Below are 20,099 nucleotides of genomic sequence, written 5' to 3' on the forward strand. Positions count from 1 at the left end.
ACACACACACACACACACACAGACACACACTCTGATGAGAGAGGCTTTACAGAATGGAATGTAACATATTCACAACAATGTTAAATCAGGATTTGGATGCATTTAAGACTTTTTGAGACACCGATGACAACTTGCTTGGTTGGTTTAAGCGAACAGGAGAGGGCTTATGAGCATTTTATCAGATTCAGTTCACCGTTCACAGTTATTTTTTTAACGCGTCTGCGTAACTGATTAAGACTAACCCGAGTTCTTCTACCCATTTCTCCCTGCAGCGGACAGCGTGAACATTAAGATCCTGAACGCCGGCGCGTGGTCACGAAGCAGTGAGAAGGTTTTTGTCTCGCTGCCCACGGAGCTGGAGGACCTGATCCCTGAGGTGGAAGACTTCTACAAGAGGAATCACAGCGGACGCAAACTCCACTGGCACCACCTCATGTCCAACGGCATTGTGAGTGAGCTGTAGACGATGCGGGGTTCCCTCTGCCAACAGTCAGAATCTCATGGAGTTAAAATACACTTTTTTTTCACTCCTGGGATCTGGAATTATTATCGCTGTTCAATGTTCCTTTTGTTTCTGCAGTCTCTCCTTCGCTTCTCCCTGAACTTCATCTTCCTCATCTTCTTCTTCCTAAACTAAAGTAATAAGTAGGGTTAAGTACATGCATGCACATGCATGCATCGTTTGAAAGAATCTGTGTGAGAAGGTAGTTCTTAAATACCTTGCGGGAATGGCGGACTTTGCCATTAACAACGAAAAACTACTACATAGAGAGGCAATTACTGAATGTAATGAGTCTTTTTCCTTGCCTTTGTTGGCACATTGCTGAATTAATTGGTGTGTTAATGCCACCAACTGTCGTTCAGTGGAATAGCAAGAAACTATTGGCAGGACTGCACATGTCAAACATTGCTCCTTAGCGCCATTGGTGGTCAGGAACTCCACAGGGTACCTTTTTTAAAGAATCTGTCTGGGCGGGCAGCTTGTCTGACGTTACTCTGCGGTTGAAAATCATGGATGTATAAGTTTAAAATACACAAAGTACTTTGGATAAAGAACAACAATGGCGGAAAGTAGTGATGGCCGAATGAAGGTTCGTGAAGCATTTTCTTTATTTTCTGAGCCCACTAGATGGCGCTCTTGGTTTTAAGAGAAAGGCCTAAGGCATTGCAATTCAGTGTATTCTCAACCCCTTTGTTGACAGAGAGCGCCATCTAGTGGGCTCAGAAAATAAAAGAAAATGCTTCACGAACCTTCATTTGGCCATCACTAGCGAAAAGTAAGACCAGGGATTTATTAGCTTGGACCGACGCCAAGGCGGAACGGTTACTGAGAGGTCTGTAAGCCGACCTAACCGATAGATAAGACTGACTGACGTGCGTCATCGTCATCAATCCAAAACGGGGGCCACGGCGTTTTCAAATGTCTCCGTATTAGCGGCTCGGAAACGTCGGAGTAGTGTGGACGTGAGTCGTAAACGTAGCAAAAAATATTAGTTTTTTTTTAACCAAAACGTAGTAGTGTAGATGTAGCCTCACAGATCTGCACCGTGTCGCCACACTTAACCTTCTCCTTTTGTTTTCTCCTCCCCTCCGCTCAGATCACCTTTAAAAACGAGGTGGGCCAATACGACCTGGAGGTGACGACGTTCCAGCTGGCCGTGTTGTTTGCGTGGAACCAGCGACCCAGAGAGAGAATCACCTTCGAGAACCTCAAACTGGCCACAGAGCTGCCGGACGCAGAGCTACGCCGCACTCTCTGGGTCAGACCAAGGAAAACAGCATAAATGCTTAATTTCATCCCACCAATTCAAGAACAATATACAGTATTGAGATATTTACTGAGGGTTAGGTACATTCTTTGCCACTCATGGGTAACAAAATACTGCCTGCACCCCACAGCCAGCCAGGCTGCCTGTTACAGCTCAGATTTAACAAAAAATGTACAGCCATTTCTGTGTTAAGTCTGCCAATCATAACCCACCAACAGTCAGGTTGTAAACATACCCGAGGCTGCCAAAATATCAGTATCTAATAATCTACATTCATGTCCTAGCTCACTGATATTTGCAAGCAGGGACTGGTACTGGATCAGTTCATCAGACAAAGCGTCCTCTATGTATGGGTAAAAAAAAAAACACGTTATGTCTAGAATCACATCTTTTCATCTACAAAAACAACAGCACAAGGGTTGGAGAAGTTACCGGGCACATCATGAAAGATATGAAAGCATGCTGGCATCACACAGGAAACATAATTTAGATTTTAGCCGTCATCTCTGCTCTCTTCAAAGCCACCAGACTCCTTTGACCAAAACAAGTCATTTTACCTTTTAGAAACACGGGAGTTGCTGATCTACCGCTTCTTTGATCGGTTAGTTTCTTTGTCAGTTTTATTAGTTCCTAACCCTTTTAAAAAAAAAAAAAATTATAAAATATATTAAATATTATTTATGAACCCATGCTAAAGTTGACTAAAAAGAGGAATAAAAAATGATCTTTTGGGAATTGATCTTAATGCCTTAATTTAAAAAAAAAAAAGAGTAAAAATCCAACCTTTAAGGACACCAATTTTCTTTGTGAATGAATAATGTATCGTAAATAAATAAATGTTCTTCCTTAAAATACAGGGGGCATAAGTCAGTACACCCCTATGTTAAATTCCCATAGAGGAAGGCAGATTTTTATTTTTAAAGGCCAGTTATTTCATGGATCCAGGATACTATGCATCCTGATAAAGTTCCCTTGGCCTTTGGAATTAAAATAGCCCCACATCATCACATCCCCTTCACCATACCTAGAGATTGGCATGGTTTTATTTCAGTTATCCTAATAGCTGGTTTGATTTGCATTGAGAGATGATTTTATGGAAAGTACCCCATGCCAATCTCTAAAGAAAATTGATGTCCTTAAAGGTGGATTTTTCCTCATTTTTTAATTAAGGCATTAAGATCAATTTGCAAAAGATGATTTTTTTTTTAATTCCTCTTTTTAGTCAACTTTAGCATGGGTTCATAAACTTATGAGGACCACTGTATGACTTTGGTGTTTTAAAGGGTTAGTCACACTCTAATACAAACAAGCTGACCGATTGAGGCAGCGGTAGACCAGCAACTCTGAGGTAAAATGACTTGTTTTTGTCAAAGGAGTCTGGTGGCTTTGAAGAGAGCAGAGATGACGGCTTCAGTTCCCCCGTCGTAAAGGGCCGTCTGACAGCATGTAAAGCTGTGAAAATATTCTAAATACAGCGTGGACTTAAAGTGACATAGATTTGTTTTTAGGTGGGCCTTTTTGTAGTTTTCTAAAATGCGTTTAGCTGCTGCCCCCGTCCACAGCAGGACATCGCTTAGCTTGCCTGTCGGTACTCCTGCCTGCTACTCCAAACTGGGGCTGTGCCGACCGCCATCTACTGTAGCTAACACACTGACTATGGAGGAGTAGCTCATACAACCACACATCTGAACTATCCCTTTACTGACTGTTGATTTGTGTCTATCCTACTGTCTACTTTATTCCCTTACAATGCCCATATTTAATGCTGTCTTTTTTTTAACTTTATCCTTGCACTGCTATAGTTTTTATATTACTATATGTCTACTTTATTCTCTTATATTGTCCATATTTAATGCTGGTCTCTAGACTTTATCCTTGCACTATTGGACTTATTTTCACTATACCACCATGACACCCACTCTCATAGAGCACCTTACCATGCAGACTGAATCACAGGGTCAGTCCCTGCCCTGTCACTGCAAGCCTGTCATGCTTATACATCCCTTAGTACATTCATGTGGATTTGTTATTTTATCATCCTGTTTATGATGTATGTTGTGTGTGATGTCTTTAAGCTACTGGGACCTTCAATTTCCCCTTGGGGATCAATAAAGTCTCGCTTTCGCTCTCGCTCTCGCTCTTGCTCTCGCTCTTTCTCTCTCTCTCTCTCTCGCTCTCTCTCTCCCCCCTCATGATGTTAAATATCCAAAGATTGACTTGTTCCTCTCTGTCTTCTCTGTGCAGTCTCTAGTGGCCTTCCCCAAGCTGAAGAGACAGGTGTTGTCTTATGAGGCTCCAGTTAGCTCGCCCAAGGACTTCACAGACAGCACGCTCTTCTACGTCAACCAGGAGTTCTCACTCATGTATGTCACGGTGTTTTTAATAATGAGGAAAAAAAGAAATGATGAAAAAACGAGCTGTTTTTTAAACCCAGAGTAAATATTAACTTTTGATCTGATTTTCAGCTAAAAGACGTATTTTAAACAAGTGTATCTGCAAAGGGTGTTGTTACAAATCCACTGCTTTTATAAAGTAATATTATTAAAAATAAAATATTATTTCTGTACTAAATATGTATATTCTTCTTAAATAAATAAACCAGCAAGTTTAGGTCTGCTCCACACCATGTTGTTAACTGCCACTTCACCAGAAATGACTTGTTAGAACTTTTTTGTTGACGTATTTGTTGATATTGATCGTCGGATGTGTCTTTGTGTGTGTGTTATTTTCAGCAAAAACTCCAAAGTCCAGAAGCGGGGAAAGATCAATCTGATTGGTCGGCTGCAGCTGACCACAGAGCGAATGAGAGAAGAGGAGAATGAAGGAATCGTTCAGCTCAGAATACTCAGAACTCAGGTACAAATATATATATATATATATATATACACTTCAAAATACACATCAAAACACTCCGATTGTCCTCGAGGATTTTAACTGTAAAGAGAAGGTGACTTGTAGCGGAAGTCTCGAGTTAAATTAAGCTTATCATCCCCCCTAGCTCATATTTTTTGTCTGTCAAGTTTGTATCTTTGCTGCTAAAGATTAAATCTGGAAGTTTGGACTTAAAACAAACAGACAGACTGTAGCCTCAAAACAGAAAACATGTTCTTCATTCTGTGTTTTGCTCTCTGGAGACTAACGACGCTTTTTCAACAACCCATGCAAGCAGCACTCAACAGTTAGTGTTGTCGTCTGTGTTTGGAGATTTGTAAACCAGGACAGTAAAGCAGTGGTGTAGTCTAATGTATTTTTGCGGGTATACTGCTCTACATAAATATATGGACCAGAATGGACATTCTTGGCGTCTGGGTGACCTCCCCCAGGGAAATTTTCAGCGTCAAAGACTTAATTTTCTGCATTTTGATACACTTTTATGCACCAATTTACAGTGGAAATACCTTTTATTTAGCCTATGCGAAGGGAAACACAGATGACAATTCAAAAATATAATGGAAAGTATGTTGTTAGGTGCCATTGCACATTTTTAAGTGGGTATATGGAAATCCTGAAGCTTTCCTAGTGGGTATACTGCGTATACCTGCGTATCACGTAGACTACACCACTGCAGTAAAACCAGGACAGGAGGGATGAGCTTGTCTTCTTAGTCTATAATACAGTTTGTAGAGCTTTTGAAGCTGTAACGAATATTTCGGTATCCCAAGATTTAATTTAGATTCTTCTCTATTTAGTACATAGGGGTGCTAATTTAATTTGATCTACTCCAGTCCGCTGTTGAAGAAAAGTTGGTGTGGCATATTTATGGCATGAAAGCAGAGTAAAGTGTGTATACAATTATTATGGCGTTTTTATATTTGAAAAAGTTATATCAACTGAAATCAAATGAAGTAAACACACAAAGGCAAACATAAGGCAAAAGATAAGATGTATTCATGCTAAAATTAGTATTTCTTAAATCTCAGAGACTTCAAGAGTAAGGCCTCCTGCACACTGGCTGTGTGGCGTGAGCTTGGCGTTTGATGCGTGTCAGTTGTGTGGCGGCTGCGTGGCGTTTTCTGTCTTTGCACACCAGAAAGGTGTCTGACGCGGCGCTGCTGCTGTTAGCCTTGTCTGTACACATGTATGTTTCCCATTGATAAAATGAAATAATAGCGTCAATATTTTTGTTTGTACATTTGTTTGCACATATTGACAGCAAAATAGGCTACAGAATATTTGGTTCTGTACTGACCGGTGCAGTATTTGAAAATCAATAATTATTATTTTTTTTTAAATTACATTTATATCTGCATATATGGAGACTTTCAAACATCAAAATGTCATTTATTAAATGTATTCGTGTCAAAATGACATATAAACATCTTTTTCGTATTCTATTTTGCCTGGAAACGCTTCCAGCGCGCTTGCGTGTCGCGTGAAAAATAGGCATCCGGTCCTGTTTCTCAGAAACGTGCCAACTTTACAAACGCTTGCCTTCAACGAAAGACGGGACTGGCTGAATTTCTTGCTGCTCCGTTGTCCATTTTAGATACCGACTCCGCGAGCTAACATTAGCAGCGACTGACTAGCCAGTAGCTACATTGCTCGCTGCAACTCTGGCTTCCTTAGATTCTACGTGATTTATGGCTACGTTATCTACGTAAACTACCACGGAAGCCGGGAAGGACGCGTGGCAATTCAACATTGCCAGATGAAAAAAAAAAAAAAACACTTTGGGAAATGTTTCCGGAAGTTCTGAATCGATTCAGAATCGTTGGAAATTAGAATCGAGATTCTTACGTGAATTGATTTTTTTTTTTTTTCCCCCCATCACCCCTAGTAACATTGGCTCCTTTTTTGTTTCTCGTCCAGGAGGCCATCATCCAAATCATGAAGATGAGGAAGAGAATCAGCAACGCCCAGCTGCAGACGGAGCTGGTGGAGATCCTGAAGAACATGTTTCTGCCTCAGAAGAAGATGATCAAGGAGCAGATCGAGTGGCTCATCGAGCACAAGTACATAAAGAGGGACGAGACAGACCTCAACACCTTCATCTACATGGCCTAGGCACAGGCAGCGAGGGAGGGAGCGCTTTCTTGCTCCGTTTTTTTTTAAAATTCATGGCCTGCAACGGGCGCTTTAAAACCCCGCGAGAGGAGAAGGATCAAAAGGATGTGTGAAGACGAGAAGACGGTTAATGATACGTAGGGAGTGCGTTGAAGGACGAGCCTTTTCAACAAAAGTGTGGATATGTGTTTGTGTTTGTGAGACGCCACGTGTGTTATTGACAGGAGAGTGGAGTCGTCGGACTGTCTGTGTGTCTCCGCTGCCCTCGAGTGTCGATCAGAGGCGAGGGACGGCCGTCTGCCAGCAGCCGAGATGAGGAAAAGAAATAATGACATAATTAAATTCTATACTTCCTGCCTTACTTTGTCAGCGACGGACTGCAGAGGAGGAACTGCGAGCAGGGAAAGGGAGGACAAATGTTACAAGCCGATATCAATCCTTTGCTTTCACTTAATGCCACAGCTTCCGTCTTAGCGGCAGCCGTTTTGCATCCCTCCTATTCTACATTTGAACTGGGAATGCAAAAAAAAAAAAAAAAAAAAAAAGCCGCGAGTGAAAGCTGCCATTGAGGAGGAGCGCACACGGATGGAAAGATCAGTTGAAACTACCGAGGAGTATTTTGCCAAATTGTCGGTGTGTGTGTGTGTGTGTGTTTGGGTGTGCATCCGGTCTTTTTAGACGTGTGTATGTGTGTGTGCACTTTCGACAGCATGCTGCTCTATGATTTTTGTTTTGGAGGATCTGTCACATGATTTTGGTTGTGTCTGAGAAGGTTGGGAAATCAAGACCAGCCACCATTTTAAATGCTGTTTTTCTTTCTATTATCGCCTGGCAGCAGGTAAACACGTATTGTCTGGAGAGCTCTCTTAGTCTGCGGAAATGATCACACTGCAAACTGTTTATTTGGTGTGTAAAGACCCGTGCTCTAAACATGGTGAGGTTAAATACCAGCTGAACGCATCAATGAGGGACTTACAGTAAAATAGAAACACAGATACTTACATAGACTAGATTGGAGCTCCATTTACTCAACTTTCACCTCATTAATCCCTTAAGAGGGTCAGTCTTCGCACAATGTCAGCACCAGGACAATGCTGTTTAACTTTAACAACAGAAATTTAGTTCATTAAAGGGATAGTTCAGATGTTTAGAAGTGTGGTTGTGTGAGCTACTTCTCCACAGTCATTGTGTTAGCTACAGTAGACGGCGGCCGGCACAGTCCCAGTTTGGAGAAGCAGGCACAAGTACGGACATGGATTTTAAACAGATTTTAGACACCTAAATAATCAATATCAGTTTAATTCTACGCTGTATTTGAAATATTTTCACAGCTTTACCTTGCTGTCAGACAGCCCTTTACGACGGGGAACTGAAGCCGTTCTATCTCTGCTCTCTTCAAAGCCACCAGAACCCCTTGTGACAAAAACACACATTTTTTTAGTTCCTAGCCCTTTCAAACACCAAAGTCGCACAAAAACACAAACTAACTAACCGAGTGAGGCAGCGGTAGAGTCTGGTGGCTTTGACGAAAGCGTAGAACAGCTTCACTTTCCCACCGTGTAACCTTAAACGGGGCTTCCTGACGTCAAAGTATTCTAAATATAGCATACCCTCAAACTGATACAGATGTTTTTACTTTTCTAAAGGCTCTGACACACCAACAGAGCAGAAAAGGCAGTCGGACCGATCAGTCGGCTCCGCGAGGTCTCGGAACGCACCGAAGCGACGCCGACTTGAGCGTACGCGAGACGTAATACGTCTCCATAACAGCAGGCGGCGCTAATCTGTATTGTCGCCCCAATAAAATGAAAACCGGAAACGACGGAACATCTCTCCAGACCTCGTAAACACAGAGCACGCGGTCGTCAGTCGTCGTTTTCATCAGAGAGCGTCGACAGCAGTCAAGAAGGATCGTTGTTGTCATTACTCGCTGAACGGAAGAAAACACGATGGCTAGTAACGAGAAGCTACTGGCGTTGTCAGCTCCGGTTTTCTCGTGCACTGATTGGCTAGTCAAGGGCTAGCTCATACAACCACACTTCAAAACATCTGAACTATCCCTTTAATGTTTAAAATGAATGTGCTGCTGTTTTGGGGAGTATTTTTTTCCCGCCAAGGAGAACACTGTCTGAGCTATTGTAGAGTTCATAAAGTGTGTGTGTGTGTGTGTGTGTGTGTGTGTGTGTGTGTGTGTGTGTGTGTGTGTGTGTGTGTGTGTGTGTGTGTGTGTGCGCCTCTCCACCACACTTTTCAACAGAAATGTCACTCATTGTCAAAGTGAATGTGCAAAGCAGCCGTTTGGTAACCTACCAGCCGTGTCTTGATTGTCTTTATGATGATGATAACGATATGGTGGCTGTTTGAGATCCCCCTTAAGTTTGTATTTGTACAGTCCCAGTGGAGAAGCTATACACTACGATCTAGATTTTCCTCTGAAGAATCAGTTCTGTCTCAGTGCAAGTTATTCTCGATGGCCATACGTGCGCGTTGTGGAGTCCGATCCGCTGTAAGAAAAAACATTGATGCTGCGGAAGTCAGTCTGCCTCTTTAGTACTTAATTCCATCTGTGTGTGTTTTCTGCCTGTGTTACACTATATTTTTGTTACCCGTCAGATTCTGTTGAGTTTCAGCTATTAGCAATTAGCACTTTTCTACCTCTTCTACAACTCGGACAACAGCTGCCCAGGGTCATACGTGTTGTTAGCCGCTAACTAGGCCTAGTCCACATGTACACCGGTATTTTTCAAACATAGCTTTATCTATGCGTTTTTGGCCTTTCGTCCACACACAAACAGCGTTTTAGGTCACTGTTAGTCTATATCCTTCGCGTTCCACTTCCGGGATTGCTCCGGTGCTGCAGGAAATTCCACCGGATGCATGTCTTTTCCGTCACCTTCCTCTTTCTTTGTGTTGGCGTTCTAAACTCTGGTAAATTTCTGAGGACTATGGTTAACTGCTCCTCAGATCTCTGCAGGGTAAATCCAGACAGCTAGCTAGACTATCTGTCCAATCTGAGTTTCCTCTCGCACGGCGATTTTGCAGCGGCTCTGTGCGGAGTTTAGCACCGCCCAAGACGATTGTGATTGGTTTAAAGAAATGCCATTAAATCAGAGCACGTTTTCCTCCCATCCCCGAATGCTGTGTGGAGTAGCCAGACCCTCCTTCGGCGCGCTTTGGAGGAGGGTCTCCAAAAAACGCTCCACCGTCGCAAACGCAAAAGTCTGCTCCACACCAGCCTCTGTTGTTATGGTGGCTGGCGACCCACCCCGTATCGTTGCATAAATCCAAATCTAGAGTGATTACTCGCCCATGGCCGGTCCACCGTTGGGTGGCCACAGCCTGCCTGTACTTGGTCCGGATGGCTTTCAGCTTTGATGATATCTGACTTCTACAGATAGCGTCTTTCTCGTGTGGATATGACGTCCCTCCTGGTACAGGATACCGCTAAAGACATTCGGTCCATATGGCTATATAGTTTGACTGGCAGGACTCCCAGTCCACGCCCTGTTGTGCCACCTCCTCGTCTGTCCGGACGAAATTGTCAACTTTCATGTTTTGGTTTGGCGCTACTAGGGAGAGAAGTAGAAGGAAGGTTCTACGCAGGCGCGTTGACTTGGTGGTGTTGTGTGGCAGCGCTTCACACTACCACCAAAGCCCGTCTACGGAAAGCCGTTCCACTCCCTATTAAGCCCCATTGTACCTACTTTGGTTGCAGTTCCACCAGAGTTCCACTGGGGGTGATCACGGTCCAGTGCAAAATGAATGGGACCCTATGGAGCTAGACGGCTAAATTTGTCTCTTTCGCCTGATTGTCGTTGAGAAATCTCAGATTTGATTGTAGTTTTTGCAAGTTCAACATGGATTATAGGTCAAAAGTTGAATGAACGAGTACTTATGCCCTTTCGATTTCTTACAGGTTGAGTCGTTGTTGCCCATAACACGCTAGCATTCTGCTAATGAATGCTGATTGGTCAGTGAAGGACTGATTACGATCGGAGATCCCGTTTGACGGCATCCGAAGCAGAACCAGAATGCCAGAGTGAATATTTCGGCGTGGTCTTTAAAACATTAGCAAACCTCTTTCTAGCACGTGTATTGACAGGGAGAGTCTAACCTGTCAGCCGTGTATTAACAGGGAGAGCCTAACCTGTCAGCTGTGTTGTCGATGCCTCGAGAGAAAAAAGGAAGCGACTCAGAGCTCGCCGTAAAGCAGAGTCTCTGGCCGTATATGTGTATGACGTCATTGACATTTTAAAAGGCTTTTTAGAACAAAAAAGCCACTTTAAAAAATCTAACACCCAGCAGTGTGTATTTTCTTAGCCTCCCCTTTCAAATGCAACATTCAAATTACTAGACAAAAAATTATATCCTGAGAAAAGTGGATTTTGAGGGGTATAGCTCCATAGAGTCCCATTCATTCTGCACTGGCCTGTGAGCGCCCCCTATATGGAACTCTGGTGGAACTGCAACCAGTTCAGAAGCCGGAAGTAACGAGAGAGTGGAACTTCTTCCCTTATTAGAAATTCTTTGCTACCACCTAGCCGACCGGCGCGCGTACTACATCGAATTTCACACACTTTTGCGTCACCATATGCGCGCAGATTTCCCCCCCAAAAACGCTCGTCTAAACGCGGAATAAAAAGTGAGAACGCAACTCCACTTTTGCGTTTTCTCTTCAGATCGTTTCCGTCTAAACATAGCCTTAGAAACGCCATTTGTGTGTCGTGTAGGCGGGGAAAGACGGGGAGTTTTGGGCTTGTAACGTCAGTAAGTAAGCGTGCGCTGTTCTCTCCTTCGTGAGGCGTCACAAATGAGGAAACTTCTTCTGTAATGGCACACGTGGCCAAAATAGTGCTGGCTTTTACATGTTTACACACACATGTACAGTTACTCGTGTTGTGTTGTGGAAAGGAGGCATCAGAATCAGACTTGTAGTCGGCGGGGAGTCTTCCGGTAACGGGTTTTTATTTCAGTCTTCTGATTAGCCAACGTTTTCTTCTTTGCGTCGTGGGGGTTGTGGTCGCCGCCGGTTGTCTTGGCATGCTCTGGACAGTGCTTCAGTTGCGTGTGCGGACAGGATTGTATTTGAGAGCGAACAAAAGGAAAACCCCTGTTTTTACATGTGGACTAGGCCGTCGTCTGGCTTAAAGGTCCCGTGGCATGAAAATGTCACTTTATGAGGTTTTTTAACATTAATATGAGTTCCCCCAGCCTGCCTATGGTCCCCCAGTGGCTAGAAATGGCGATAGGTGTAAACCGAGCCCTGGGTGTCCTGCTCTGCCTTTGAGAAACTGAAAGCTCAGATGGGCCGATCTGGAATCTTCCCTTTATGACGTCATAAGGGGAAAGGTTACCTCCCCTTTCTCTGCTTTGCCCGCCCAGAGAATTTGCATGGCAGTTGGTGAAGGCCACACCCCCACCCTCCACCTTGCCCCCCCCCCCGCCTGCACCAAGGCTGAATTTCAGGAAAAAGACTTCAGATACAGTATTAGGGGACCACTAAGGTCTATATAAAAGAGACTTCAGATACAGTATTAGGGGACCACTATATAAAAGCATCCAAAGAGCAGCATGTCATAGGACCTTTAAGGGATGTCCAGTGCGGGTAGCAAGCTGCTCATCGCTGGTTACAGTACATCTTCCCTGTTTAACCGGTGGCGTTTGTGATGTGATGAGGTTTATCCAACCTTGCAACGTGAAGCTTGACACCCCTCCCCCTCCCCCCACACACACTATTTTTTTTTTAATCGTAAATCTGTGACTTTATAATCTCAGAGAATATCCAAGTTTTTTTTTATCGTAAGTGAAGTGTGACCACTTTAATCTCAGAATATCAAATTTTTTTTTTCATAGATTTACAACTTTAATCTCTTTGGAATATCACCCCCCCCCCTGGCTCTGTATCTTTTAATTTATTCTTCTACCATGGCCCTAATACGTCATACACATACATACTCATAAGTCATAGAATTCTCCACGGAAAGAATTCAAGCATTAAAGTCACGTTTGTTTGTTTGTTTGTTTGTTCGTTTGTTCGTATTTTTGTTTGTTTTTCAGAGGCAGTTCTAGGGAGCTGACGAGGCGTTGTTTGTGTGTGTCCTCCAGCGGCTGAATGGCTCTTAAAACATATTTGAAAGTGTAAAAGCAACTAAAATACTGTAGTCACACCCACATAATGAGTATAGGATCCCACATTCTGAAAGAAGAAAAGGAAAAAAAGTTGCCGGGTCACAACAAGATAATCAGTTGCACTGAAATCAGAAGAGTGCTTTACTCTATAAATGTGCATGTCCTTTCATAATGAGGATATGTCCATTTCAAATCATTTGTCACCCAAGGACAGCTATGATTGAACTCTGTGACATTACTGTGTTAATGTTCTAAGTATAAGAGATGGGGGGTTTTTTTGTCCCAAAGCTAGCATAATGCCGTGCGTCCAGAAAAATCTATACCACACAAATGAAGTGCTATTCCCTTTCATTTTGAAGAATATAAGCAAACAGTGCTCTTGGCTGCAGGAGTCACACAGTTGCATAGTAAATGTAGTGTACTGTGTACTACAAAAAGTAGCTTATGTCCATCTCTCGATGTTATCTGGGAGTTGTACCTCAACATGCTGGGCTAAAGTATAGGAGGCATTTTGTGCAACAGTGCTGAGGAAAAATCTTATTTTTACCAGGCAGAAACCTCACAGAGAACCTGGCTCTCTGTGGGCGACTATCAGTCCTGATAACCTGATGTTTCAAAGCTGTCTTCAGTTTCTGGCTGTTTGACATTTAGTGGTCAAGAAGCCTATTGTTTGCTTATATAACACCCATGTAGGGCTGCACGATTTGAGGAAAATATCTAATTGCAATTATTTTTGACTGATATTGCGATTTGATTCACCATATTGGAGGGAATGCTCATTTTTGTCCCATTATTCTCATTTTCATTGAAAAATATTAAATTGAAAATGATTATAGTGTGGTTTTTGCGAGGATCTGTACCAAAACGTGATCAAAGATGATTTTTTTTGGGGGCTTTTCCCTTTTATTCGATAGTGACAGTGGATAGACAGGAAAGGGAGATGGGGGATGACACGCAGCAAAGGGCCGCGGGTCGGATTCGAACCTGGGCCGCTGCAAAGGACTCAGCCTGCATGGGGCGCACGCTCTTTAAGGCCCGGACACACCGAGCCGATAATCGGCCGTCGGACAGTCTGGCGAGGTCGGTGACTCGTGTCTGTTCGGTGGGTTCCGTGCCGTCGTCTGTCCGAGGAGCCGTTGTCCTTCATTTTGGCTGATTTGACATGTATAATCAGCGGGGCGGGCACCTCCGGCAGTCGGACTCAAACGACCCATCTGATTGGTGGAGAGCTAACCCGGAAACAGGGAGCGGGATGAGCGTGACCAGAGCCTCTCAAAATCTGACGAAAATCTTTTAAACTGACCTTTGTCGATCTGAAATGAAGACAGATTCAGCAACTGCACGGCCTATTTCTCTCTTAAAATGTTTTCAGAAACACGTTTCGGTGAACTATTTTAGTACAATATGAGATCGTATTCTGAACGAGCCGTCATGACAGTCTGGCTGTGAATTTCTGGAGAAACCAGACCCACGTGACGCGTTCGTCCAATCAGCTGCCGGTTTTCATTTTTGGACGACAATACAGATTAGCGCCGCCTGCTGCTATGGAGACGTATTACGTCTCGTCGCTTTGGTGTGTTCTGGGGCACTTTTTTGACCAACTCAGGGAGACTGATCAGTCCAACTGCCTTTTCTGCCGAGGGTTGGCTGTCTGGTCGGTGTGTCTGGGCCTTTACTGGGGGAGCTAGAGGCCGCCCCACGAAGATTATTTTCTTTAGTCTGTAGGATACGATTTGTAGGCCGGGACGTCTCTGCAGCACCACAATACTTCATTCAGAACGGTTTGACACATATTTTGCCTTTAACAAATATTGCGCCCCCCTCTTAACCTGACTCCGCCAGATGGATTGCTTCGCATTTGCTCGGCATATCCATCTGGAAACTTTCTGTTGGAGAACTTTTGGGAAGGGGCGAGAAATACTGGTTAGCTGATTGAATAAACAATCTGTCTATCACCACCTATGTTGGTGATAGATGGGAGAAGAGCAAAAACATCTTTTCCTCGGAGAAAAGCCTCCAGTGCCGTTTTTTTGCTCTTCTTTCAATGAAGGAATACTTTCTAATTCGGATGAAACTTGCGCGATAGCTACGCTCATCTCATCAGTGGAAGCTGCCACGTTGTTTAGACTGAACAGTCGCTTCTCGTTGCGTCACACCTAAACCCGCCTCAAAACCAACGCTGATTGGTCGGTCGTTTGGCGAACGGCTCCAAATTTTCTCTGTCTCAAGATGCCAGACTGATGCCGACATCAGGACGGTCTCACGAGGCTACCCCCCTCTGCGATTTGGATATTGCACTATAGTCCATAGTGCGATTACGATAAAATTGCGATTAATTGTGCAGCCCTACACCCATGTCTCTCCGAGTTCTGAAACAAAAGCATTTCCTGTTGAAGGGAACGTGAGATCCTGTGAGCAGCGAGGAAGAGGAAAGACAACAGTGAATGTGTGGGATTGGATTTTTTTTTCATATTTATTCTATATTTATGAAGAATGGTACTTTCTTCTGAAATGTTGTTGGGTTTTTTTCCATGTTTTTTTTTTTGTTTTTTTTGGGACATACCGGGATATTTCCTCAGTGTAGAGCTGCCTAAATTTAATCCACCTTCCACTTTAATGATTTGATTCCTACCTGCAGTTTGTCCAAATTATGAAATATATAGTTTTTCACTTCCTGTGACTACACGAGCAGGTCGTCGGTAATAATCACATTTTACACATTTAAAAGAGTTGTCTTGTTATTATCAACTATTTTCTGAATGCGGTGAAGCTTTTTAATGTCACGAGTTGTTGAACCTGAGATGAAACCAAGCCCTTGTGTCGCTCCCAGAATGCAGTTGTTATTCTTCTCTATGCACGGACCTGGCTCAGTTAGGATTTTGCAGATGATCTCCTGTTTTTTTTTTTTTTTAACTTTCAAACTTTCCTCGAGTACACAGAGTGCAGAGAATGTAGGACTTTGTGATTGTCAATCATCTTTCTTTTTGTCGTCAACAAACTTATGCTGCGTTCCAGACACAATTTTTAGCCCGTAAGTTACGACTTCAAGTCACGACTCACGACTTGGTAGCGTTCCAGGCAACGTCACGACGACAAACCCTTCTAGCTAGCGTTACTTAGCGTTAGCTAGCGGCTACCTAATGTCGACGTTAGCTAGCGGCTACCTAATGTCAACGTTAGGGGGTCATCCCTATGTTCCCCTGTAGAAAAAAGGTCCTATGTTCCCCGTTTTTCCGAAAAAGGGTCCTATGTTCCCCGCAATCTATCAATATTTACGGTAGGGTTAGGGTTAGCCATGGAATTTGGCAGTAATGGTGGAAAAAGTAAGAAAAAGTAAAAAAAGGGTCCTGTGTTCCCCGGTCTCATACAAAGAGGGGAACATAGGACCCGGGGAACATAGACACGCTCCCCGACATTAGCTAGCGGCTACCTAATGTCGACGTTAGCTAGCGGCTACCTAATGTTGACGTTAGCAAGCGGCTATCTAATGTTGACATTAGCTAGCGCTAGCTGATACTAGCGATTTCTACTCGGCGACATATTTTGGGCTTCATTTAATAAACATAACCTGTAGTAGTACACAATCGTATGTGTATTGTTTTGATTACAATGTGCGGAATTACTTTACGTTGCCTATTTATGTCTATTTCTTTCCGTTAATCAACTGTACAGCATTAACAGGGGTCGCCATTGTAGTTTATGTGTGTGTGACGTCAAAAACTGTAACGATACGAGTTCACGGTAGTAAGTTACGGGTTTGACTGCCGTTCCAGGGCACTTTCACGGGCAGAAGGTCGTGAAAACACGAGTTACGAGTTGCCTGGAACGCGCCATTATTTAAGAGCTCTGATGCAGTGAGCTCCACTCATTTGGTCTTCCCCAACATATTTAACCCTTGTGTTGTCTCGACAACCATGAAAAAAAACACGTTAGTTGTCCCTATCTCAATGTTTCAGTCACTTTTTTCAAAGTTTTGTATTTTGATGTTTTTTTTCCATGTTTTGGTCACTTTTTCCAACATTTGAATCGCTTTTTCTGACGGGTTTTTTCCGCTTTCTTTCCATGTTTTTGTCACTTTTTCAATGTTTGAGGTGCTTATTTGTGATGTTTTTCGCGCTTTTTTTTGGGGTTTTGCCATTTTTTTTCATCGTTATTTTATTTTTGCTTTTTGAACATTTTGTGGTGGAGGTTTTTTTGTTTGTTTTTTACATTTTCAGTGCTTTATCGACTATATATATATATATATATATCGACCTATATTTTTCTGATATATAAAAAGACTTTGAAATCGGGTCAAATTTGACCAAAGGACAACATGAGGGTTAAAGGAATGCTTGAAATAATTTGCGTGTATACTATCTCAGCCACCCCGCCCAAAAAAAACATGTGGAAAAGCCACCCAAAACAGTGACTGATATGCTGATTGATGCCCTAGTCAACAACTTGTCTTCTTTAGCAAAACTGTAATCAACCAATATTAAAAAAAACAGTATGTGATTCCAAGCCATACTGTAAACAAACGGCACAGAAAATATAATTTCACTTTTTCTAACTTAAGTATTTACAGCTTACAACGATATCCTTTCCCTCCATTGTAACTTTTTATTTAAATACAGATACTGGTCTTGTTTTACTGCCCTTTTTTATTAGACTTTCTGTATTTTCAAGCCATAATATTATTTATTAAACTATAATGAAAAAGAGAGATTCTTGGAACTAGTCTTTGTGAAAATAAGACGGTGGTCTTTGTTTGGGGTGCATGAACAAATCCAGCAGGCATCAAGAAAATATCCAAGGCACTCGTCTTTAGAAAAAAAGGTCAAATGCCTTTAGATTCAACTTTGTAACATCTGGCACGTTCTAACTAGAATAAGATTAAAAACATCAGCACGTAACCCTTCCGGTAACTTCCTTAAAGAAGGCTGGACACCAAAACGCGTTGCAGTGATGTTTTTAAACCGTGCCAGATGTTTATGAAGGCATTTTACCTTCTTTTTTTTTCAAAAAGATGAGTGCCCTGGATTTTTTTTTCTTAGTGCTCTATGTTAAACTATAGCTGAATGTGTCAGATTTTGTCCAATCAATAATCAGTATTAGCTGGTGAAGCTTTCTGTCTGTTTTTCAGTCATCTAATCAGAGACATCTGGAGGAGTTGGAAGTGGCTTTAAGCGTGATTTATGGCCTGAAGTTTATACTTGTGCGTTAGTGTGTGCGTCGATTTCTTTCAGAGAATAGCAGGTCCGGCGTGCATGTGTGTGTGTGTGGGGGGGGGTAGAGCGAGTGAGAGAGTGATGGCGATTAGCTTTGCAGCAAGTACAGAGTCTTGAGAGAAACAAAGTGTCTCCCCTGTGCTTTCTGACCACGGTGGGGAATCTGTAGCAGGAAAAGTTATGGTCCCACAGCCCAATGGTCCCACAGCCCTATGGTCCCACAGCCCAATGGTCCCACAGCCCAATGGTCCCACAGCCCAATGGTCCCACAGCCCTATGGTCCCACAGCCCAATGGTCCCACAGCCCAATGGTCCCACAGCCCAATGGTCCCACAGCCCAATGGTCCCACAGCCCTATGGTCCCACAGCCCTATGGTCCCACAGCCCCATGGTCCCACAGCCCTATGGTCCCACAGCCCAATGGTCCCACAGCCCTATGGTCCCACAGCCCAATGGTCCCACAGCCCAATGGTCCCACAGCCCAATGGTCCCACAGCCCTATGGTCCCACAGCCCCATGGTCCCAACAGCCCTATGGTCCCACAGCCCTATGGTCCCACAGCCCAATGGTCCCACAGCCCCATGGTCCCAGAGCCCCATGTTTCCACAGCCCAATGGTCCCACAGCCCTATGTTCCCACCTGCCCTATGTTCCCACCTGCCCAATGGTCCCACAGCCCAATGGTCCCACAGCCCCATGTTCCCACAGCCCTATGGTCCCACAGCCCTATGTTCCCACAGCCCCATGTTCCCACAGCCCTATGGTCCCACAGCCCTATGTTCCCACCTGCCCAATGGTCCCACAGCCCAATGGTCCCACAGCCCAATGGTCCCACAGCCCTATGGTCCCACAGCCCTATGGTCCCACAGCCCCATGTTCCCACAGCCCTATGGTCCCACAGCCCTATGTTCCCACAGCCCAATGGTCCCACAGCCCTATGGTCCCACAGCCCCATGTTCCCACAGCCCCATGGTCCCACAGCCCAATGGTCCCACAGCCCTATGGTCCCACAGCCCCATGGTCCCAACAGCCCTATGGTCCCACAGCCCTATGGTCCCACAGCCCAATGGTCCCACAGCCCCATGGTCCCAGAGCCCCATGTTTCCACAGCCCAATGGTCCCACAGCCCTATGTTCCCACCTGCCCTATGTTCCCACCTGCCCAATGGTCCCACAGCCCAATGGTCCCACAGCCCCATGTTCCCACAGCCCTATGGTCCCACAGCCCTATGTTCCCACAGCCCCATGTTCCCACAGCCCTATGGTCCCACAGCCCTATGTTCCCACCTGCCCAATGGTCCCACAGCCCAATGGTCCCACAGCCCAATGGTCCCACAGCCCTATGGTCCCACAGCCCTATGGTCCCACAGCCCCATGTTCCCACAGCCCTATGGTCCCACAGCCCTATGTTCCCACAGCCCAATGGTCCCACAGCCCTATGGTCCCACAGCCCCATGTTCCCACAGCCCCATGGTCCCACAGCCCCATGTTCCCACCTGCCCTATGTTCCCACCTGCCCAATGGTCCCACAGCCCAATGGTCCCACAGCCCTATGGTCCCACATTTCTGCCGAGATTTTTCTTAAAATTAGGCCCTATGTTAGGGTTAGGGTTACATTCCATCTGCAGTCCATTGCTACTGGATAATAGATTGGGTTTAATTGGCTACCAAATTGGGAGAAAGGGGGATAAAATCTGATACAAATTTATGAAAAATGAAATGTGGGAACATAGTGCCAAATTTTGGAAATGAAATCTTAGAAATGTGGGAACTGTGGGAACATAGGGCCTAATTTTGAAAAAAAAAGTCTTAGAAATGTGGGAACATAGGACTGTGGGAACTCAGGGCCACATTTTCAGTGAAAAATTCTTTGAAATGTGGGAACATAGGCACGCTCCCATGTAGCCACGGCGTAGATGTAACGCAGAAGCATAAATCACGCTTAAAGCCTGTGTGGCGGGCTGTGGTTGCCATCGTTGGCTGGGTTTT

General features: G+C 44.2%; 1 protein-coding gene across 2 annotated transcripts in view; it reads left to right on the forward strand.

Annotated features, from left to right (window-relative positions):
• The window catches only part of LOC116053389 (cullin-5-like), a 24,563-nt gene extending 14,980 nt beyond the window's left edge, over positions 1–9,583 (forward strand). For both annotated transcript variants that reach the window (XM_031304500.2, XM_031304501.2), the window contains 5 exons: positions 273–448; positions 1,599–1,760; positions 4,014–4,132; positions 4,502–4,625; positions 6,579–9,583. In XM_031304500.2, the coding sequence (XP_031160360.1) occupies positions 273–448; positions 1,599–1,760; positions 4,014–4,132; positions 4,502–4,625; positions 6,579–6,773 (776 nt within the window). In that variant the 3' untranslated portion in view covers positions 6,774–9,583. The remainder of the gene's footprint in view (positions 1–272; positions 449–1,598; positions 1,761–4,013; positions 4,133–4,501; positions 4,626–6,578) is intronic.
• The last annotated feature ends 10,516 nt before the right edge of the window (positions 9,584–20,099 follow it).

Source organism: Sander lucioperca, chromosome 20, assembly GCF_008315115.2.
Source record: "Sander lucioperca isolate FBNREF2018 chromosome 20, SLUC_FBN_1.2, whole genome shotgun sequence".
NCBI classification, from domain to species: Eukaryota; Metazoa; Chordata; class Actinopteri; order Perciformes; family Percidae; genus Sander; species Sander lucioperca.